Raw genomic sequence first — 22771 nt, 5'->3', positions numbered from 1 at the left:
CTCGGCGCGTAGCGGATACGTCGTCAGCTTTATCAGTCAGCTCGAACGGCCCACATCCGGTCCGCTCGATCGGACGCGCCTGCCGCGCCTCGCCGCCGAGGACTGCGCCTGGCCTTGGAAACAGCCCGATGCACACAAGTCGGATCCGGCGCAGGCCGCTCGCACGATCGGCGCGGACACGCCCCGGAGGATTCCCGGGGACACGCCCGGCAAAGTCAGTGCTGAGGCGGTTCGGAAACAGAGCCGCGATGACGCTCTTCGGAAGCAGAGTCGGGAAGAGGCGAGAAAACAGAGCCGGGAGGACGCCTTTCGGAAGCAGAGCCGCGAGGACACCCTTCGGAAGCAGAGCCGCGAGGACGTCCTTCGGAAGCAGAGCCGCGAGGACGTCCTTCGGAAGCAGAGCCGGGAGGACGCCCTTCGGAAGCAGAGCCGCGAGGACGCCCTTCGGAAGCAAAGCCGCGAGGACACCCTTCGGAAGCAGAGCCGGGAGGACGTGAGGAAGCTGAGCAGAGAGGCGACGCGGAAGCCGAGTAGGGAAGACGGTTCGGAAAGTGCGCGGCGGCGCGTGCTGTTGCGCGAAGGCTGTCTCGTGACGAAGAGCACGGGCGTGCTCTACGACTCGGACACGCAGTCGACGCACGTACCGTCGCAACCGCTCTGGGAGGGTGCGTCGCGTCGGGCCGGTTCGCTGTGCCCGGACGACAGCTTGGCCGAGCTGGCCCACTTCCGGCCCTCATACAGCCTGGGCGACTCGGCGGGCGAGTTCGGCGACTCGGCGCGTGTGACGGATGAATGGCCGGGGGCACGTCGAGTGGGTTTAAGTCCCTCGCTGAGCAAGCCCAAGCCCACCCTCAACTCCCTGGCCACGACGGCCTCGAGCCCGGCCTCCACGCCGACTTTTCGGCCGTCGCCCGGACGCGCCAGTCCTGCACCGACTTCCTGGGGCAACTCCTCGACCGCGACGTCTGTGGGCTACTCCACGCGCAAGGCCTCCAACCCGCGCCCCGAAAGACGGGCCGAGGCCCCAGGGGGCGGCGAGATTAGGTCGGAGGGCAAGTCGCTGCAGCCGGCCGGCTCGACGGCGGCGAGTCCTGGCAAGAGCGGCTCCGTGGTCGCTGGGGTTCGCGGCGCCCGACCGTTACCGGTGAAGAGCCAGAGCGCTTCGCCGGTGGCGGCGAACGACTCGTTCAGCAAGTGGGAGAGCGGTTTCCCCAAGTCTTATTTTCGGCTTGGCGACGCTCTTTGGCGGACGGGTGGATTTCTGAAGAAGGCGCCCTCGGGGGCGGGGACGGGGGCGGGATCAGGCCCGCTCGGGGCCGCGCAGTCCGGCGCAGGTGGAAGAAAGATGACGCCGCTGCAGGTGACTCCGAGTCGCATGACTCCCCGGCGTGGCACTCCGCGGAGGCCGGCCGCGATGTACCCGTGATGTTTTTCAGATGTGAGGTTGACCAATGACGGACTGGGAGCGCAGATTTTACGTTCTACATCAGCGCGCAAACAAGCGAACCAGCCCAGCGCTGAGAAGAGGTTCTTCAAGAACTTCGATGATCTCAAAGATTTTGACCCGCAATTAAAGCACAAGATACCTATGTACCAGTCACTCCCTGGCCGTGGGACCTGCGCAGCCGTTTTGTGCACACGTGTGTTCTTTCTAGCACGTGTGTTCTTTCTTTACGTGTTCTTTCTTAGAGGCTTATATGAGTTCGGTATGCTGGATCAATTTTTGCCAGAGAAGCCGCTGGGCAAGTGGCAGCTCGCGGTGAACAAGGGGACTACGCGCATTTACAAGCAGATTGTGGACGTGAAGGGGAGCGACTTGGTGATGGTGAAGGGTTACGCGTTGTTCGAGAACATCACGATTGAGAACATAGTGTACAACCTGAAGGACTTGCCTCGTCGTACGGCTTGGGACAAGACGTTTGACGGATTTAGTCTGATCGAGGGCGATATCCAGGGGAACGAGATTACTTACAATGCGATTCGCGCTCCGTGGCCTGTCGCGGATCGCGAGTTTCTCCAGTGGCGACGAACGGTGTACAATGACATTAAGCTGCCTGCGGACGGCAGCCGGTCCCCTCCTGCGTTGGGAGCTGCTCCGCTGCCGTTGGTCGACGCTTTGGAGTGCCGGATTTTGCATCGGTCCGCAGAGCATCCCGCTTTCCCGGAGTCCACGAAGTCTGCAGTCATTCGAGCTGAATCGGTGATTTCGGCTTATGTCTTTACTCAGATAAAAAATAAAAAAGATACCTACATGATCATGCTGACGCAGTGCGATATAAGGGGTGTCGTGCCCAAATGGATGGTCAACTCGCAAGCTGCGAAGGCACCCATACAGTGGGTCGACAACTTCAGGAAAGCTTGCAACCAAACCAGGGATCAATTCGGGGACAAAATTCCCAAGTACGTTCCCAAGCCCGTCTACACAAACGGTATCAAGAACAAGGTATGAATATCTCAACACAAAGAGGTGCTGTCGTGAGATGTTTTTAAGAGGCGTTTATCAAGATGTGGCGTTTGTTAAGAACAAGAGGTGTTACCACCCTAGGTAGCTTGAATCTCGGTGAGCTTCCCTTTAGTGAATCATCGTAGTAGTGTGCCGTAATAATGGACGGTCCTCCATTTTGGCACCATCCAGACCCCTCCCTCCAAGACATAAACTTCATGTAGATTTCCACATACACTTTCGGGTCCAAATCTCGTTGCTATGGGTGAGCTTCACGGTCTGTTAACAACACGTTGGCCCCCAACCCGGGAACCCATGTTACGTCGGTTGAGCGCATAAGTGGGCCATCAATCCTAGCTACCTAACTGAAATCCAACTGCGATCCCTTTCGCTACTATTTCTTTTGCCATCGGCCCATGTACTGTGACGATGTTAACGACCGGTGTGCCCACCGGTGGGTGTGCTTTCGCGTTGTAGTCAGTCTGCTAGCAGGCTGTTGAGTTTGTTCCTGACAAAGGTCTTGAGGTAAGTTTTGAGTTCTCGACTTTTTTGTAATAGGTCTCGCCAGGATTTCGTCAGGTCCATGGTTGCCGTTCGCAGGACGTGATAGACCAGGTTCCTGGCTGTAAGCTTTTGTACGATAAATTCGGTGATCAGTTCGGTTTGGCGTTCAGATTCCGATTCATCTTGGTCGTCGGTCGCCCAGGGGATTTCAATAGGGTCAGCGTTTGGTCCGAATGGTTTGAACCAAATGAATGGGATGGAGGGAGGAATGTATCTGGCGTCTGGTGGAGGGAATTCCGCCATTTCGTAATACTTGAGACTTATAACCTCTCGACTGAGACTTGCCACGACATCCAAGAACGTCAGTCGCAGCTGTTGAGAGACTTCCTCCTCTGGGTCAAACTGCAACAAAAGAATAGCACCCGGATCCATCACCACGTCTCGACGGAAGGAGTCGATATCCACTGGTTTCAAGGTACCCTTCTTGATATTGTCATGTTCAACCGACAGATCGGGAACCGGTACTGTCTCTCCAACGCGAGGTTCACTATTCCGTGATTCATCTCTTCCCGCCTTAACATGATTCCCACCGCTGTGAACATGACTAACAGCGCTGTTGACGACCTCGCCTCTAGTGGTAGTAGCACTGCTCGAGTTTCGCTTCATTTTGGCCCATGTTGCATGCATGTCATCAACGTCTTTCGCAATTTTTTCACTAGCTATGTTTCTGGTCATGAAGTTGATTAGAGGCCCTACTTTTAGAACCACGCACTCGGAGCCACAGCCTTCCACTAGCATTTCCTCAACGTCCTCCTTCCGGTCCACGTCCAGCAACCGCCGAAGCAACTCTGTATCCAGTCTGCTCAGGTACCCTCGGAGGCAACGGTCACGGTTGTGCATTGCGAAGTGCCGCAGCTCGTACTGGTAGAGCTTGAAGGTCTCGTCGTCGCCAACCAGGTAGACGCGACATTGCTTGTCACCGTCACCGTTGTACTCCCTTACGCGACCAAACATTGGCTCACGCTCTTTCCTTATCCAAGTCACCAAATCTTCCAGCGTTGTGATTCGAGTAGCAAGCCTCATTTCGTTTGGATGGCTCACTGTCAACTGTCCGCCTGACCTAAGTGCAGCGAGGATTGCGACAGAAAGTTGCACAGGGCGGAGGTCACCAACCCGAGTTTCACAACCCGAGTTTCACATGCGTGTTTTGAAGGTAAGTTTAGGACACGCGTTTGTTTGTCACAGACATAGGTAAATACATACACACGTTTGCTTACTTATCTTTGAAATTGGGGTCTATGAAATACGCATATCGAATTGCCCTAGCTTGATCTCTTCGAAGTAAATTGACTGCTTTTCGGAGTAGATCTAATTTTCCGTTATCTTCATTGCCGCCGAAGACACCCACGAAAGGAACTTCACCCTGAGGGATTTTACTGAGACAGTCTTCCATACTTTCGCATCTTATCAAATCCTGGCCGTAGACTTTCTGTACAAAGTTTAAAATGGAACTTACAGTTAGCTGTCCCTTATAAGGGATTTCTTCATACCCAGTTTCTTTCCAAGAATGCAACTCTAGTACAGGCATTTCATTCCTATCATACTTTGATACCAGTAACGGGATGTTGACTGGAATACTGTTGATAGCCCGTTCAATATCATCGCATCTAATACAGTTCTTACCACCACGCAAAAGCAAATAATCTACCGCATGATTCTTTGATCGAAATGCCGACAAGTCCAACTCAGATTCCAATACAGCTCCCAGACAGTAAACCAATAGCAATCCCAATCTCAAACGTCCCATTAGCACAATCTTTTTACACCCTCTTCCAAAAGAATATTTCAGACTAGGGATCCCTCAGGAAGAATGTTTCAGACTAGAGATCCTTCCCCTTCATAGCCCCCCCTGGCCCCCTTCCCCTTGGTGCATTTCTCGGGCTCACAACCCCCAACCTCTCAGGTACATAACCCCCCCCTACGTACATTGCCGCTGTAGTACACGGCCCCCCATCAGGCCCAGTGCCTCTCGTGTACATTTCGAGAGCACTGCCCAACGGGTACATTAAGCCTCAAGCACATTACTTGCTGCTCGGACTGAGTACTATTACTGGCGGTGGCTATTGCCTATCATTAGAACCAACGCAGCGGCAGCGGTGGCTACCAGTCATTAGCAGAGTACGGTCACTGCGATTGCGATCGCGGTCACTGCGATTGCGGTCACTGCGACTGCGGTCACTGCGAGTACGGTCACGGTCACTGTACACACGCATATGTCCCCATCAACACGCGCGTTTATTTGCCCACTGGCAGTTTATTTTCTCCATTCAAACTTCATTCTGTCCACTCCCATTTGACCCGTCCACTCCCATTTGACCCGTCCACTCGCAGTTGACCCGTCCACTCGCAGTTGACCCGTCGACTCGCAGTTTACCCGTCCACTCGCATTTGATCCGTCCACTCGCATTTGATCCATCGATGTCCGCCGGCCCATTCACCCTATATGAGTTTGTGGCCCTTGATCAGCCCGCCTTTGCCGGAGCGGACGTACTTCCACCAGACGTGCAGGTAGCGGACACTCATGAGGGTTTGGAGAACGTCTGCGAACATGAGACCGGGGAAGAGGTCGCCTTGGACGTAAAGCAGGCCCCAAAACAAGATTCGAATTGCGCGAGAGAGAATGGTCAGGACCATGTAGGCACGGGCGAGGCCGTCGGCATCATTCACCTTGCGGAGCAGGAGCAGCTGCGGGACGAGTGCCACGCCCTCAAGATAAAATGTGAAGGCAATCAACATCTGCAGCGACCACTCGTCAACTGGGCCGGGGTGGAACCGAACCGCCGCCCCTGCACACACTGCGACCAACAGCCACCAGCGGACCCTCACGCCCTGGAAGGAAGCCGTGTGTCGGAACTGCCGACACGACCACAGCAAAGCCAATCCCACCGCCGCTGAGCTCAACACCTCCACGTGCGCCAACAAAATCTGCAGAGAGGCAATTCTCGGATTCCGCCACAGCCCACAGCGCCCCCAACAACGCCGCACGGCTAAGAACAACGGGGAAGAACAACGGGAAGGGGAGGGAAAGAGGAAGAGGGAGGGGAACAAGGTGAGATAAGGGGGTACGGGAGAGAATGGGTTTACTTCTTTCATCCGTGTGTCGAAAGACCACACAAGTCTCGCGGCAGTGGCTACGAATTGCGCGGCGAGGGAATCAATGCTCAGCCCGTAAATGGACCTCTTGTGCCAGATCTCACGGAGCAGAACCACCGACCCCACGAGTTGGGTCATGTAGCCCACTAGGAAGATGGTCGTATCCATAATTTGGGATCTGCGATTTCTCCTGGCTTCCAAACCGGGTGGTGGGTATCCCCCACGATCGGTCCGTTCGCCCCACACGGCGCCAGCACTGAGTGTTTAGGCGGTGCAGCTCTTGCACGCGATCCGCCGCCAGCTGCACTCACGGAATGGACGAAGGAGATGGCTCCGGACCGAGTCACTCGTTCCGTCAACTGGCTTCCTGAACAATACGTCACGGTTGGCTGAGACGCATTCGGGTTGATTGACAAGTACTTGCAATTATAGTGGTCACACCGGTGGAAGGCGTCATCTAAACCGACGTACGGCACATGATTCACGTCCGGGCACGTGACCAAAAGATCTATCTGTGGCGCAAACGACTCTGACGTGCTCACTGAAACAAAAGCCAAGTGGGGTATCACGTCTCGCGTGGGCGGGATATCCTGTCAGGGATTGCAGCGGAACAAATGAATGGGCGGCATACGCTTGGTGGATGGTATTGCTAATGTGAAGTCACCCTTATTGGGATAAGCCAGGACCTGATCGTCAAATGAACAAGCTGCCAGCTCTGACAGGTCTGATGTAAACCTGACGGCCCCGCAAGTAGTTGTTATTGCACAATATTTCAGAGCATTCTGCAGAGATGATGGAGACCTAGCCGGGGAATCGGCGGGGGACGCTGCGCAAGAGAGAAGCACTCACTGTTATTGTGCGCGGGTTCTAGCAGTAAGGATAATTAAACCAACACCGAATGCCTACTAGATTATCCAGCGACCGCTTATCCTGACAGGGCACGTCCACATCTCTCAAATAAAGGAAGTTGACAGAGTTGGACATTTCACCCGAACTGGCGGTCACCGAGTTGGTGCTCGTTTGATCCAGGGCATGGGAAGCAGCAAACACAACCAAAAAAGTGCCCCATTCGATCATCAGCACACGTGTGTGCTGAACTAAATATTGCGCATCAATTGCGTCAAAATCGGATAAATTCGGGGTGGCTGTGAGCAGTAGCCGGCCCACGCGTAACAAAACCCTTTTCGCCGCCGCACGAGGAAATGACTGGGGAGCTCGCCAGGTTTAAGCGAGTAGACACCATGAACTTGGTCTTTACTATTGCGGAGCACATAGTTCTCATTCAAATAAGCGCTTTCGAATGCGAGGGTCTTTTGCGCTGGTGTTGGTGTGGTGTAGGCGGCTTGGGGTAATTTATCGGCGGTAATTAAATGTCGGTAGCATCTGGAGGGGCGCCGGTACATCGCCGGAAGGCGGAGATGCCTCCGGAAGTGTTGCGTAAGATAATATCGGACCATGGAGACATGTCGAGTCGGAAGTTCAGTCAGGACAAGCGGGCGTATATCGGAGGGTTGAAGTACATTCCACATGCGGTCTTCAAGTTGCTGGAGAACATGCCGATGCCTTGGGAGCAGGTGCGCAATGTAAAGGTATTGTATCATACGACCGGTGCCATTACTTTTGTGAATGAGATACCGTGGGTAGTGGAGCCGATTTTTTTGGCGCAATGGGGTACGACTTGGATAATGATGCGTCGGGAGAAGCGTGACCGCCGCCACTTCAAGAGGATGCGCTTTCCGCCCTTCGACGACGAGGAGCCGCCGTTGGACTACGGGGATAATATCTTGGACCAGCAGCCTTTGGAGGCGATTCAAATGGATCTGGATGCGGAAGACGACGGGCCGGTAATAGATTGGTTTTATGAGCACCAGCCTTTGCAATATGACCCAAAGTACATAAAAGGTCCTAGCTACCGGCGTTGGAGGTTGGACCTGGACCAAATGTGTGTGCTATACCGTTTAGCACACCAATTGCGGTCAGATATTTTGGATGAGAACTACTATTATTTGTTCGACCTCAAGTCGTTCATGACGGCGAAAGCCTTGAATCTGGCCATACCCGGGGGCCCCAAGTTCGAGCCACTGTACAGAGACATTATTAACGATGACGACACGGACTGGAACGAGTTTAACAACGTGGACAAAATTATTATCCGACAAAAGATACGCACCGAATACAAGATTGCCTTCCCCTACCTGTACAATGACCGTCCTCGTAACGTGTGCATGTCTACTTACCATACTCCGATGGTGACCTTTATCAAGCAAGAAGACCCAGATCAGCCGGCCTTTGTATTCGACCCGATTCTATATCCCATACCCGCTTACAGGTACTATAAGCCCAACAGTACCGGTGGAAAGGCAGGAGGTGGTGTTTATGAGAACTTGGGTGTGTATATAGAATCGGCAATAACTGAAAATGACTTAGATAGTTTAGGTCCCCTGCCGGAAGAGATCCAGCCCATATTGAGAGAAGCGCCCGTGGATACTGATACGACATACGGGGGACTCAGTTTAATATGGGCTCCGAGACCGTTTAATTTGCGTTCTGGTCGAACGCGTCGAGCTATTGACATTCCTATTGTCCAGAACTGGTTCCGGGAGCATTGTCCTCAGAATTATCCGGTTAAGGTGCGTGTATCGTACCAGAAGCTATTGAAATGTTGGGTACTATCACACTTACGTTCGAAACCACCCAAGGCTATGAAGAAACGTAATCTACTTCGTTTATTTAAGGGCACCAAATTCTTCCAATGCACCGAAACAGACTGGGTTGAAATTGGATTACAAGTTTGCCGACAAGGGTACAACATGTTGAACCTATTGATTCATCGGAAGAACCTGAGTTATCTTCATCTTGACTACAATTTCAACCTAAAACCAATCAAGACATTGACTACTAAGGAACGGAAGAAGAGTCGTTTCGGTAATGCATTTCATTTGTGCCGTGAAATTTTACGTCTAACGAAGCTAATCGTGGATTCGCACGTTCAGTATCGTTTGGGTAACATTGATGCCTTCCAATTAGCAGACGGATTGCAATATGTGTTTGCACACGTAGGTCAGCTCACCTCTATCTATCGTTATAAGTACCGTCTGATGCGCCAAGTGCGAATGTGCAAGGATTTGAAACACCTGATTTATTATCGTTTCAATACTGGCCAAGTGGGCAAAGGACCTGGTTGCGGGTTCTGGGCTCCTGGATGGCGCGTGTGGCTGTTCTTCTTACGCGGCATTCTGCCACTCCTGGAACGGTGGCTTGGAAACTTGTTGGCCAGACAGTTTGAGGCCCGTCAAAACACGGGCATCGCCAAAACCGTGACCAAACAGCGAGTAGAAGTGTACTTTGATCTGGAATTGCGTGCAGCAGTCATGCACGACTTGGTGGATATGATGCCGGAAGGTATTCGTGCTGGCAAAGCCAGGGTGGTTCTACAACACCTGAGCGAGGCCTGGAGATGCTGGAAAGCAAACATACCATGGAAGGTGGCCGGCTTGCCTGCACCTGTAGAAAACGTAATTCTGCGCTATGTCAAGCTAAAGGCTGACTGGTGGACTAACGCAGCATATCACAACCGCGAACGTATTCGTCGAGGAGCGACAGTAGATAAAACTGTATGCAAAAAAAATCTAGGGCGTCTTACGCGTTTGTGGTTAAAGGCTGAACAAGAACGACAACATGCATACATGAAGGACGGACCCTACTTGTCCAGCGAAGAAGCGGTAGCCATGTACACCACCGTCGTTCACTGGCTCGATTCACGAAAGTTCGCTCATATTCCGTTTCCGCCTCTCAACTATAAACACGATTCCAAACTTTTAGTACTAGCGCTGGAACGCTTGAAAGATAGCTACGCTGTCAAGACCCGATTGAATCAGATCCAGCGTGAAGAGCTGGGTTTAATTGAACAGGCCTTCGATAATCCACACGAAGCTCTCAGTCGTATTAAACGCCACTTGCTAACCCAGCGCGCTTTTAAGGACAGCAGCATTGAATTTATGGACCTTTACTCCCACCTGGTTCCTGTGTATGAGATCGATCCACTAGAAAAGATCACAGACGCGTATTTGGATCAGTATTTGTGGTACGAAGCGAGTTTGCGGCGACTGTTTCCTTCGTGGATAAAGCCTTGTGACAGCGAGCCGCCTCCCTTGTTGCTGCACCGATGGTGTAATGGCATCAATAACTTAGATGACATCTGGAGCAGCAACGATGGAAGTTGTCTGGCACTAATGCATAGCAAATTCGACAAGATGTATGAAAAAATTGACATCACTCTGCTGAACAGACTGCTTCGGTTAATAGTGGACCACAACATTGCTGATTATATGAGTTCCAAGAACAACATTCGACTGACGTTCAAGGATATGGCTCACGTGAACTATGTTGGTCTAATTCGTGGCCTCCAGTTCGGTAGTTTCATTGCCCAATACTACGGCCTCGTTTTGGATTTACTGTTACTGGGATTAACGCGTGCGAGCGAGCTGGCTGGACCCCCGGGACAGCCGAATGCCTTTATGCAGTTCCCGGATGCCCAAACAGAGACCAAACACCCCATTCGATTATATTGTCGCTACATAGATGAGTTTTGGATCTTGTTTAAATTTAATGACGAAGAATCGCGAAGCCTTATTCAGCGATATCTTACAGAAAATCCTGACCCTAATAATGATAATATCGTGAACTATAATAATAAGAAATGTTGGCCGAAAGATTGTAGAATGCGGAAGATGAAGCATGATGTTAATCTGGGAAGGGCAGCGTTCTGGGAAATGCAAAAACGAATGCCCAGATCATTAGCAGACCTTGATTGGCAAACCAGTTTTGTGTCCATCTATTCCAAAGATAATCCTAATCTGCTCTTTTCTATGGTTGGTTTCGAAGTTAGAATCCTGCCGAAATGCAGACTAGATAACAGCTATGACGATGGCGGAGGTGCTGGTGGGAAGAAGGAGGGGGTATGGCGTTTGCAGAATGATAAGAGTAAGGAAACAACTGCTTATGCATATTTAAGGGTGGAAGACGAAGGAATTAGTGTGTTTGAGAATCGTGTGCGACAGATTCTAATGGCATCGGGTTCTGCGACGTTTACTAAAGTAGCGAACAAGTGGAACACGGCTTTAATATCGCTCATGACTTACTACCGAGAGGCGGTGATATACACAGAGGAGTTGTTGGATCTGTTGGTAAAATGTGAGAATAAAATTCAGACACGAATAAAGATAGGTTTGAACTCTAAAATGCCTTCAAGATTCCCGCCCGTTGTATTTTATACACCAAAAGAGTTGGGAGGTCTTGGTATGTTGTCAATGGGTCATATTCTGATACCGCAGTCAGATTTGCGTTATATGAAGCAGACAGATTGTTCTATCACGCATTTCCGCTCTGGTCTGAGTCACGAAGAAGACCAGTTGATTCCTGTATTGTACCGGTATATCCAGTCATGGGAGAGTGAGTTTGTGGAAAGTCAACGTGTGTGGTCCGAATATAACATAAAACGTCATGAGGCGATTTTACAGAATCGACGGCTTACTTTAGATGATATCGAAGATTCATGGGACCGTGGTATACCGCGAATTAACACCTTATTTCAGAAGGATCGACATACATTAAGTTATGATAAAGGTTGGCGAATAAGGCAATCATTCAAACAATATCAGTTATTACGTTCTAACCCATTTTGGTGGACAAATCAAAGACATGATGGTAAATTATGGAATTTAAATAACTATAGAACAGATATGATACAAGCATTAGGCGGCGTTGAGGGCATTCTAGAACATACATTATTTGCCGGCACATACTTCTCAACCTGGGAGGGCTTGTTCTGGGAAAAGAGCAGTGGATTTGAGGAATCAATGAAATACAAGAAATTAACCAATGCTCAAAGATCTGGATTAAATCAGATACCCAACAGACGTTTTACCTTGTGGTGGTCCCCTACAATTAATAGATCCAACGTTTATATCGGGTTCCAAGTGCAGCTTGATCTAACTGGTATATTTATGCATGGCAAAATTCCTACCTTGAAGATTTCTTTAATCCAAATATTCAGAGCACATTTGTGGCAGAAAATACACGAAGCCATCGTTATGGATTTGTGTCAAGTTCTAGACTTGGAATTAGATAATTTACAAATTGATTTGGTGCAAAAGGAAACTATTCATCCTAGGAAGAGCTATAAAATGAATTCATCGTGCTCAGACATATTGCTGCTAGCATCATACAAATGGGATGTTACCACCAAACCTTCTTTACTTGGAGACAGCAATGACATTTATGCAGGTTCTGGCTCAAGCACCAAGTTCTGGATAGATTTACAGCTTCGCTGGGGTGATTACGACTCGCATGATATAGAGCGTTATTCGCGAGCCAAATTCTTAGATTATACTACGGACAATATGTCCATATACCCCTCACCTACCGGTCTGTTACTGGCAGTTGACTTAGCGTATAATTTGTTCAGCGGATACGGAGCCTGGTTCCCTGGTTTGAAGCCATTAGTACAGAAAGCGATGAAGAAAATTATAAAGGCGAATCCGGCCCTATATGTGCTGCGTGAAAGAATCAGGAAGGGCTTGCAGTTGTACAGCTCTGAGCCTACAGAACCGCACTTGGAGTCAAGTAATTATGGCGAACTGTTTTCATCGCAAACTGTTTGGTTCGTTGACGACACGAATGTGTACCGTGTGACAATCCACAAAACCTTCGAAGGGAACTTAACAACGAAGCCTGCCAATGGTGCCATCACTATTTTCAACCCGAAAACGGGTCAGTTGTTCTTGAAAATAATTCATACAAGTGTTTGGAGCGGACAGAAGCGGCTTTCCCAGTTAGCCAAATGGAAAACGGCTGAAGAGGTAGCCGCTCTGATTAGGTCATTGCCGGTCGAGGAGCAGCCGAAGCAGATCATTGTAACCCGTAAAGGTATGTTGGATCCGTTGGAGGTACATTTATTGGACTTCCCCAATATTGTAATAAAGGGAAGTGAGCTAGCGCTGCCGTTCCAAACTATTATGAAGGTTGAGAAGTTTGCCGACTTGATCCTGAAGGCTACGCAGCCTGACATGGTTTTATTTAACCTCTACGACGATTGGCTGAACACGATTGCGTCGTATACCGCCTTTTCGAGGCTCATTTTGATTCTAAGGTCGCTACACGTTCATCCGGATAGGGCCAAGGCGATCTTAAGACCAGATCGTTCCATCACTACCGCCCCACATCATATATGGCCGACCCTTACAGTTGAGCAGTGGCTCAAGGTTGAGGTTGCGTTGACTGATTTAATTTTGGTCGATTACGGTAAAGCCAACAACGTAAATATCGCTTCCCTGACGCAGTCTGAAATTCGTGACATCATACTAGGCATGGACATCGCTCCACCAAGCGTTCAAAGACAGCAAATGGCGGAAATTGAAGCCAGTGCTACTGATGGGGTAGCGCCAACCCAGATCGCCGCGACCACAACTAAAACGACCAATGTCCATGGCGACACAATCGTCGTCACCACTCAGTCGCCCCATGAACAACAGCTATTCCAATCCAAGACCGACTGGCGAGTAAGGGCAATGCACAGTACGACATTACATCTACGAGCGAATAAAGTTTACGTTGACGACCAAGATGCTGGTGCAACTGGTGTAACCTACGTGATACCGAACAATCTGTTGAGACATTTCGTTAGTTGTGCGGATCTAAGAACGCGGATTGGAGCTTTCTTATTCGGTAGCACGCCTTCCGACAACCCGAATGTACGAGAAATTCGCGCACTCGTCCTCATTCCTCAGTCCGGTACTCATGAGCAAGTCGACTTTGTAAACCAGTTCCCCTCTCATGTACTACTGGACGAACTGGAGCCGGTCGGCTGGGCTCAGACCACACCTTCCGTTGCTACGCCCAGTGTCCACGACGTCTGCTACACCGCTTCCCTCTTATCAGCCGGCATGGACGCAGTTGCCACCGGAAGACCCGACGATGTTCGCACCAGACTGGATACCAACACGTGTATGGTACTGCATGTCGCGCTGACTCAAGGCAGCTGTACATTAAGCGGATACCGACTAACGCCAGCCGGCCTCGTTTGGGGAAAGGACAATAAGAGTGAGAACCCCGCTGACTTCAACCCCGCAGAACTCTACGAAAAATGCAGACTACTCCTCTCCGATACATTCACCGGCTTCTGCATGACCTCAGGGTTCTGGAACTATGCCTTCACCGGAGTTCGGTACAATAAGAAAACCAAATACCAACTGGTTCTTGACGTCCCCAAACCTTTCTGCCATGAAATTCACCGACCCGCGCATTTTCTGCAATTCTCGCAGCTGGAAGCTTTCGAAGAGACCGACGGAATCGACTTGGAAGACGTTCTAGCGTAATTTGTTCAAGTTAGACCCGTACCTAGTGCTGAAGAAACAAAATGTGGTCTATCAACCGTTGACTGGTGACTTGCCGCGCAGCGATGGGCAACTGATGGATTCCTTCGCCGGCTCCTGGCGGCAAAGCGACCAAATAAATGCGCGCACACGCGTGTGCTGGATGTTTTGGAGGCAGCTTCTGGTGTGTTCGGTGGCTCTAGGTGTGAGCCTGCAGGAGCAATCGGCTTTGTCGTCTATTGGTAGTGCGGTGTCTGGTGTTACTACGCGAGCAAAGAACCTGGTGCAGTCCGTTCCTGGATCGACGACCGTCAGCTGCCTGACGGCGAGCGATAAGACCAAATGCAAGAAAGAGGCTGCCTATACTCACCAGCTGGAGACTCTGATGCTTAAGGGGACGACTGATATTGACGCGATGCAGAAATTGTATCAGCTCCGAGCGCATCCGCAAATTGAAGGACTAACGGCCGCGCAGGAGAATGATTTGTTCCACCAGACGGCTAAGAAACTGAGTTTTGACACCAAGCAATATGAACTGGTTGCCTCGGGTTTTAGCTCTACGTCCGCTAGCTCCACAACCGCCACCGTCGCACCCACCGCAGCTGCTGCCGCACTTACCGCTGTGGCACCAGCGGCGGGCGTCGTCGCGCCAGCCAAGACTGCGACGACTGCAACGACTCCAGTCGCTTCGGTGGCCACCACGGCGGCGCCGACTGCGGCAGCGGCAGTCAAGTCGCTGGCGACCACGGTGAGCACCACCGCCCCGTCGGTAGGTGGAGCACTTGCGGCCATGGCCGCGCATTAGTGGGACCAGTGGGTCATGGCCGACATGGCGTTAGGACCGAGACGTATTTGGACCGACTTGGTGTACGGACCGACTTGGCGGCGTCTGGACTGAATGACGGCCGCGGTCCGGGGGTCGGCCCCGAGGGTGGTGTCAGATTTTTCGAGGAATGAATTACAGCAAAGCGATTGATTGGGCATCACCAATCGTGTTAGAGGCTTGGTCACGAGCGCGGTCGTGGCAGGACCGCGCCGTGCCCGTGGTTTTGTACGGCCTGTCCTCAGCGACGTTTTTGCTGCTGAACAAATACATCCTGAGACTGTACCCGAAGGGACTGGTGGTACTTGCCGTTCAGCAGACGCTCGTCCTGGTCGTGTACGTCGGCTTGGCGCAGAACCGCGGGTTCAGAGAGGACTTTATGGACCCCAGCGTGCAGGACCCCAGCGTTCAGGCGCTTAGCGTAAAAATGCGCAGCGTTCACCAGGGAGATACAGACAAGACCGCGGCGGGGGCGGTTGGAGAGCGGCCGATCACTCCAAGATGCGGACAGGGCGCGGCGAGCGTGGCGGATGTGGCAAAGCGGAACGCAGCAAAGTTGAGCACGGCGAAGGTGAACACAGCGAGGTTTCCTTTCCGGGTGTCTCTCCTCGTGGATGCTTTCCCCATATCTATGGCTTTCCTCGGCATGATTTGGGCCAATGTCATATGCATTTCGAGTTCCAGTGTCGGTAGTTACATGGTCGCTAAGGCTAGTAGCCTCCTCTTTAACTTGGGTTTGTCTGTGCTGTGCTTGCCTAACTACCGAACAAATCCCCTAAGTGTGCTCGGCTGCTTTGTCATCTCGGCAAGCATTGGGATATCCGCACCAGGCTTGCAGTGCGACCGGGTTGGTCTTTTCGCAGGACTAGCTAGCTCCCTATCGCAAGCAGTATTCATGCTGATGTCAGCTAGACTGGTCCAAAAACAAACGGGATACACCCCCATTACTCTTATGGGGCACTATACTCTCATCACCACCGGTGCGCTCTGGCTGGCGATCTCCTTCAAGGCCGCAGCATCAGATAGCCAACGAACCAGCCCCCCAGTCATTCTGCTGCTGGTATCTGGAGTGTTGAATGCCGTTGTGGCCATATCAGCGGTATGTGCTCTCAAAAAAACAGGACCTGTTACCCTCAATGTGATGGGCTACGTAAAATCATCATTCCAGATTGTTTGCGCACGCGTGTGCTTGGGAGAGATGATGACCCAAAAAGAGTTGCTAGGTGTCATTACAACGCTGGCGGGCAGCACCCTGTACTCTTACGGTGTCGCCCAGCATCAAAAGAAAAGCAGCAAGGCACACGACTAGTCCGGACGGACAGACAGACAGACAGACAGACAGCAGACAATACTTTTGGATCGAGTAATGATTTGGAACCAGTTGTTCGTGTGTTGCGATCATGCCCATCACTATCGTCAGTAATTTTTGAGGTTGAGCTGAAGCCGTAATTCTTGCTACGTTGTTCTTTCTGCTTATAACCAGCAAAATTTAACTTACTCTAAAAATTACATGTTATCTAGCATCCGCAACTTAACTAGTATCCGCAAGTCTTGCCCACATGAGCAGCGAGATCGCAGAGTCTGTTAGAGTAGCCCCACTCATTGTCGTACCAGGAGATAAGCTTCACGAAGGTGGGGTTGAGGGAAATGCCTGCTTTGATATCGACGGTGGAAGAGGCCTTGTCGTGAATGAAATCAGTGGACACGGCATCGTGGTCGGTGTAGGCAAGCACGCCCTTCAAGGGACCGTCGGCGGCTTTCTTGATCGCCTCGATGATCTCCTCATACGACGCAGGCTTCTCGAGAGAACAAGTCAGGTCAACAACAGATACATCAGTAGTCGGGACACGGATGGCCATACCAGTGAGTTTTCCGTTGAGGGAAGGAATGACCTTGCCCACAGCCTTGGCTGCACCCGTGGAAGAGGGGATAATGTTAACACCAGCAGCTCTGCCGGCTCTCCAGTCTTTACCTCCACGAGAGGGGCCGTCGACAGTAAGCTGGTTGGCGGTCATGGAATGAACGGTGGTCATCAGACCTTCCTTGATACCGAAAGCTTCATGTACAACTTTCGCCAATGGGGCTAAGCAGTTGGTGGTGCAAGATGCGTTTGACAACACATTGATCTCAGGCTTGTACTCGGTGTGGTTCACACCCATGACAAACATGGGCACGGAGTCCTTGGGGGGCGCAGAGATAATGACCTTCTTCGCACCACCGGCAATATGCTTGGACGCAAGTTCCTGGGTAGTGAAAATTCCAGTAGACTCACATACAATGTCCACCTTGGCGGATGCCCAGGCAATGTTCGATGGCTCCTTCTCACGGAACACAGTAATCTCCTTGCCGTTAACCACGAGCTTGTCACCCTTGGCCTCGACAGTACCGGGGAATCTTCCGTGGACAGTATCGTACTTTAGCTGGTACATCATGTACTCCAAATCCATAAAAGGTTCATTAATTGCAACGGGGACAAGTCCTTCATTCTCAAGAGAAGCACGGAACACCAGTCTTCCAATACGTCCGAATCCGTTGATGCCAAGCTTAGCGACCATGATAAATACGAAAGACTGTTCGATACAAAAAGATTCAGAACACTTTTATTCTTGTATACGGGCCGTCTCCGATATGAATCATTGGTCACCTCATTGCGTGGATTGGGCTCTGTGTCGGGGTTTTGGTCTGCCAGGATACGGGTTGAGCCACCTGCAAGGTCGGAGACGGACGATCCCTTGCGATCGATTGGCCTGCTGCTGATGTGGTGCTCGCCTGCGTCGTGATGCTGCCTGCTGATGTGGTGTCGGTTCTGCTAACCGGCACGCCATGCCGCAATGTACGGTAGTCATCCAAATGACGCCCCCTATGGCGTCCGCCTGTGCTGACGTGTGATGTCGCATTACGCGTGCCACGGAGCGCCCCATTCTCCGATGAGGTGATTCTAGGTTTGAATTTCTGGTTGTGTTTAGAGAATGGAGCGGAGTGAAGTGGGCATTTTGGGTTGTTCCGTCGCCGCGCCTAGGAACGACGTCAACTCTACGATGCTGTTGGGGGCTGATACTTGGCGGATTGCTTCCACCTTCCTGGTATGTAATTTGATGCCACTATTGCTTGCCAAGTAGCCTAGCATCTTCACCTAGTCCTTCAAGTAATCACCCCTCTTCAGCTCCAGGTACAGTCCTTCTGCACAACATCGGTCAAGGACTTGCTCCAGTCTTTCGAACAGCACATCCAGGTCGTTTGCGTATATGACGGCGTCGCCAACATACACGTTGACACCGCTGCCGATGATCCTAGCAATGATTTGGTCCTTGATCCTTTGAAACACGATTGGACTGCTCTTGACACCGAATGTCGGCGCCATTTTCGACACGAATGTCTTTAAAAGCTGGCTCTCCACTCCAATGGCACATTGAAAGAGCCCTTGGTAACAGTTCAGACATACGTAGTACTTATGTCCTGCTGCCTGCTGTACCTGTTCCGACAAGTTGGGGATCGGGTATGCTCTCCGCCTGTGGTTTTCTGCCCGTGGCGGCAGCACCTTTGCTGTCTGGGCTCGGAGGATGTCTCAGGCGCCCGCGGAGAGCGCAGACTAGCGAGTGCAGCTTTAGCTGTTAAAATTGAGCCCTGAACTACAGTGAGGTCACGCTATGTGGCGCAGCTCTTCTTCCGCCGCTCTGAAGTCTTGCAGAGCTCGCAGCCCGCTCACGTGGTACTAGTGGTCTATTAGGATCTCTGTGTCTACCGCGGTTTTGCCCACCGCCGTTTCACATACAACCCATAGCTGCCGGTACCAGCATCTGTCGTCATAATTGTTCGTCACCAACTTCACTGCGCGTAGAGGGCTGGCCCACTATGTGGAGCGGGCCCGGCATCGGAGTTCTGGATGATTTATCTGCGGCGTCAGAGTCGAGCTGCTGGAGGCCAAGGCAAATAGCGTCGACCCAGAGGAGTTGCGCAGGATCCAAGGGGCGATGCTGTCACGCACTACCGGCACTCATTCGAGGAACGGCCGCTACCTCACCGTAGTGGATCGCTGGATTACCACGCTAGTCGACCAAGCTCACAGAACTTAAATACCGGCCTAAATTCACATACCTACTCGCGTCGCCGGCGATCGAGTAACACAAGACTGCAGGCCATTACTGCCGATGACCACGGCCGCTTCCCGAACCTGCAGATGGCCCATTACCATCTGGGTAGCGCAACAACTATAGCAACGTTTCGACTAAGGAGCAAAGACTTCAAAAGGAACAACGAGTAAACTCAATCGACTTGCACGCTACAGACTGATCCCAAGCAAACATTTTCATTCTGTTAATGGTTGCTTCGGGACTGCAGTGTTCTACAGTGTCCTCGATCGCCGGAATGTATAACGACCTGGAGCACAGCTTGTGGGAGCAATTGAGATACTATGCGGGACACATGGGGACAATGTGTTCTTGAATGTGTGTATGACAATGACGTATGGCACGCGTGTATGAGGAAGATGCCGACCTTAAATTATAAAGACCAAACCTTCGCTATGTCTAGGACAACGGTAACTTTTTCCTGCCTGAAAGAAACGCTCCCCATGCATCCATGGTGACTTCCCCTTTTGCGCCGAAGTAAATTAGCCCACTTGGCAGCAAGACGGCTGCAGCAATCGCTCTTTCAAGGCGGCACCCCTAGTCACGACTAAAGGAGATCCGAAACGGGTAGTTCTAACCCACCCCATCAGCGTTGCACTCTCGAAAGAGAGCCGGTCTGTATCGAACAAAAGATGAGGAATCTACCTTGCACGGGTTCCCGAAACAAAATAACCAACCCGAGGCTGTTGCGGGTGCAAGCTTTCGTGGAATAATGCATATTCGGCGTGGTGATATTCCTTGATGTCCAAGACCTTTGAAACTTTGCCAAGACCTTTCTTTGAGCAGTCAGAGAACTTTGAGCAGCCAGAGAACTTTAAGCAGTCAGAGAACCATCACCGCCGAGTGCGTGCGTCTCGAAGCCTGAGCAGTATACCACCGAACTGCAAAGCATGTCCAGCGCCTTAAAGTACGAACAGTACTTAGCGAACAGTACTTAGCGAAGGGTACTTAGCGAAGGGTACTTAGCGAAGGGTACTTAGCGAAGGGTACTTAGCGAACTGTTAAATGTAGTCGCCGTCCGGAGTGCCTGGTGGTTCGGAATAAGTCATAGTGGGCTACGGGTTCAAACCCGCTAGGCGGTGGCGGTGGCGGCCTTGTTGTCTTTCGCCAGCAGTTCATCGCGTTGTTTGGTAAGTTGCTCGCTTGCAGCCACCATAGCCGTCTTCGACTGCTCAAGGGCACCCGTCACCTCTTTTACAGTGCGCTCCACCAGCACACCACCGACCATCCGGAAGCATTTGCGGCTTTCGTCAGCTTCTTTCAGAGTGCTCAATACCAGCCTGCAAATATCAACAGTTTCTGTGAAGCCGGAACTGGCAGGGGAGGGGGAGCTAGGATGGTAAGGTGTGGAGGACGCTAAGGGTGTGTGAATGGGAAAGCACTCTAGCTCTTTTATCTCGGATTGCACTTCGTTGAGTTTGGTAGAAAGTGCGAAAACTTCGGACATTTATCAAAAATTCTAAAACCAGTAACCTGTAGTTCGACCAGTCAATGCTCAAAGGTGCCACGGAAGAAACCCAGCAGGTCAAGTCCCTATCCACAAGGACCGGAGCAGCCAGCAATGCTGGTAATCGGACCAGCAATGCTGGTTATGGGATCGAATCCGCGGCCGCTTGGAGCGTCTTTTCTAGCGGCCGCTAGTTTGTTGTGAAACAACATTGGTTATGTGAGTTTTTGACAGCTGTTGGGACAGCTGTTGGGGCGGTCGATTTTGCGGGCGAAAAAAGATGGTGGAGTACGGCCAGTTGGTGGTGGGTCCTCCGGGTAGTGGGAAGACGACGTACTGTGAAGGCATGCGTCAGTTGTTGGAGTCACTCAAGCGTCCCCATTTGGTTATAAATTTGGATGTTGCTAATGATTGGGTGACAAAGAAGGAGTTTCGGAGTCAGGGTGGCCAAATTGTGGACTTTGCAGATCCGGACGTGGATGTACGAGACCTAATAACATTAGAACAGGTCATGAAGGAGCAGAATCTAGGACCTAATGGTGGTCTGGTGTATTGCAACAAATATTTAAGTGAAAATGTTGGCTGGTTGAAAGATCAAATCAAGAAAGCGAAAGAGAAGAAAGGATATACTCATGCCTACATGCTGTTCGATATGCCAGGCCAAGTGGAACTATATACCGTCGATCATTCTATTCATGATATCATTCATGCTCTGGCCGATAAAGATTACGGTATAAGGGTACGTAATTCTACCTTGCGCCGGTAACCCGACGCCGGGACACACGCGTTGCGGGATACACGCGTTGCGGGATACACGCGTTGCGGGATACACGCGTTGCGGGATACACGCGTTGCGGGATACACGCGTTGCGGGACACACGCGTTGCGGGACACACGCGTTGCGGGACACGCGCGTTGCGGGACACACGCGTTGCGGGACACACGCGTTATACTTATAACACACTATGTATTTCTAGTTGGTTGCCGTCCATTTGATTGATTCTACCCTGTGTATTGATCTGAATCATTACATCTCAGCTCTACTGATATCTTTAAGTGCTCAGTTGAGTTTGGAATTACCCTTTCTAAATGTGTTTACCAAAATTGATTTGTTGGATGAAGAGAATGACCTGAAGAACAAACATAATGTAAGTCTGGAGTTTCTCTCTCGAGCAGAAGATTTGGGATATATTCTTCCATTGGCTCATCAGGTATCTCCAGTTGTTAGTAATAAGTGCTGTGATGATTCAAAGAGTAAGGAGCAGCTGTTCGCGGAATTTCATCAGAATGTGATAGAGCTGGTAGAGGACTACAGTCTCACGGCATACTTGCCTTTGAATATCCAGAACAAAGAAAGCGCCCTAAGCGTCCTCGGCATGGCCGATAACGCAAACGGCTTCGCCATGAGCGCTTATGTTCCCAGTAGATTGAGGTACCCGGGTGAAGAAAGAAACGGAGACGAACTTCGGGTAGACTGCGGACTCGAAAGGAAGATGATTTACGGTAGTGAGTGGTTCAAGTAAGGCAAGCTTCATGAGCCAACATGCTGGTATTCCTCCCCTCGTTGATGGGGCTAATCTCCCGTGGGGCCAATCTCCCGTGGGGCTAATCTCCCGTGCCCCGCTGGCTACTGAAGTGTCTCCCTCACCGAAGATTACTCGCGCAATAATATATGCCCCCCCCAACCAAAGTTGTAGTGGACGTTCCCTGGTCCTCACAACAGTCGGCTGAGGTTGAAGAAGGCTCTTACCCACCGGGGTTCAGGGAGAGAGCCTTGTACATCGGGTACGATGTATTGGACATAAGCCTGATGTGCGATTACGTGGAGAAATTTCCGTGTGATCTTTACTTATCGCCAAGCTGCAAGTAAGGACCCAAACCCCCCCCCTCCTCCCCCCCCCC

At 51.2% G+C, this 22771-nt stretch overlaps 10 protein-coding genes across 10 annotated transcripts; 5 read left to right on the top strand and 5 right to left on the bottom strand.

Moving 5' to 3' along the window:
* Positions 1-1345: 1345 nt before the first annotated feature.
* GNI_103940 (START domain protein) lies at positions 1346-2449 on the top strand (the record flags this gene model as incomplete). The annotated part of the gene is made up of 3 exons (XM_011132973.1): positions 1346-1360; positions 1472-1590; positions 1690-2449. The coding sequence occupies 3 exons, from the start codon at positions 1346-1348 to the stop codon at positions 2447-2449; spliced, it is 894 nt and encodes a 297-aa protein (XP_011131275.1).
* A 471-nt stretch (positions 2450-2920) lies between these two features.
* GNI_103930 (hypothetical protein) lies at positions 2921-4754 on the bottom strand (the record flags this gene model as incomplete). Its single annotated transcript, XM_011132972.1, has 2 exons — positions 2921-4067; positions 4225-4754. 2 exons carry the CDS (start codon positions 4752-4754, stop codon positions 2921-2923), a joined length of 1677 nt encoding a protein of 558 aa, XP_011131274.1.
* Positions 4755-5446: 692 nt separating this feature from the next.
* GNI_103920 (ER lumen protein retaining receptor) lies at positions 5447-6268 on the bottom strand (the record flags this gene model as incomplete). Its single annotated transcript, XM_011132971.1, has 2 exons — positions 5447-5932; positions 6092-6268. The coding sequence occupies 2 exons, from the start codon at positions 6266-6268 to the stop codon at positions 5447-5449; spliced, it is 663 nt and encodes a 220-aa protein (XP_011131273.1).
* Positions 6269-7470: 1202 nt separating this feature from the next.
* GNI_103910 (pre-mRNA-processing-splicing factor 8) lies at positions 7471-14475 on the top strand (the record flags this gene model as incomplete). Its single annotated transcript, XM_011132970.1, has 1 exon — positions 7471-14475. One exon carries the CDS (start codon positions 7471-7473, stop codon positions 14473-14475), a length of 7005 nt encoding a protein of 2334 aa, XP_011131272.1.
* A 160-nt stretch (positions 14476-14635) lies between these two features.
* GNI_103900 (hypothetical protein) lies at positions 14636-15277 on the top strand (the record flags this gene model as incomplete). The annotated part of the gene is made up of 1 exon (XM_011132969.1): positions 14636-15277. The coding sequence occupies one exon, from the start codon at positions 14636-14638 to the stop codon at positions 15275-15277; it is 642 nt and encodes a 213-aa protein (XP_011131271.1).
* A 148-nt stretch (positions 15278-15425) lies between these two features.
* Positions 15426-16604, top strand: GNI_103890 (EamA-like transporter family protein; the record flags this gene model as incomplete). The annotated part of the gene is made up of 1 exon (XM_011132968.1): positions 15426-16604. The coding sequence occupies one exon, from the start codon at positions 15426-15428 to the stop codon at positions 16602-16604; it is 1179 nt and encodes a 392-aa protein (XP_011131270.1).
* Positions 16605-16830: 226 nt separating this feature from the next.
* GNI_103880 (glyceraldehyde-3-phosphate dehydrogenase) lies at positions 16831-17850 on the bottom strand (the record flags this gene model as incomplete). The annotated part of the gene is made up of 1 exon (XM_011132967.1): positions 16831-17850. The coding sequence occupies one exon, from the start codon at positions 17848-17850 to the stop codon at positions 16831-16833; it is 1020 nt and encodes a 339-aa protein (XP_011131269.1).
* A 407-nt stretch (positions 17851-18257) lies between these two features.
* Positions 18258-18656, bottom strand: GNI_103870 (putative polyprotein; the record flags this gene model as incomplete). The annotated part of the gene is made up of 2 exons (XM_011132966.1): positions 18258-18415; positions 18449-18656. 2 exons carry the CDS (start codon positions 18654-18656, stop codon positions 18258-18260), a joined length of 366 nt encoding a protein of 121 aa, XP_011131268.1.
* A 1838-nt stretch (positions 18657-20494) lies between these two features.
* GNI_103860 (prefoldin subunit 2) lies at positions 20495-20869 on the bottom strand (the record flags this gene model as incomplete). The annotated part of the gene is made up of 2 exons (XM_011132965.1): positions 20495-20702; positions 20805-20869. The coding sequence occupies 2 exons, from the start codon at positions 20867-20869 to the stop codon at positions 20495-20497; spliced, it is 273 nt and encodes a 90-aa protein (XP_011131267.1).
* A 280-nt stretch (positions 20870-21149) lies between these two features.
* Positions 21150-22301, top strand: GNI_103850 (ATP-binding protein; the record flags this gene model as incomplete). Its single annotated transcript, XM_011132964.1, has 3 exons — positions 21150-21608; positions 21847-22092; positions 22132-22301. Coding segments are annotated over 3 exons (875 nt in total), but the record flags the coding sequence as incomplete, so codon positions are not given.
* Positions 22302-22771: the final 470 nt, after the last annotated feature.

The sequence above is a fragment of the Gregarina niphandrodes genome, assembly GCF_000223845.1.
Source record: "Gregarina niphandrodes unplaced genomic scaffold scaffold00022, whole genome shotgun sequence".
NCBI lineage: Eukaryota > Apicomplexa > Conoidasida > Eugregarinorida > Gregarinidae > Gregarina > Gregarina niphandrodes.
This window is presented reverse-complemented; position numbering and strand designations above follow the sequence as displayed.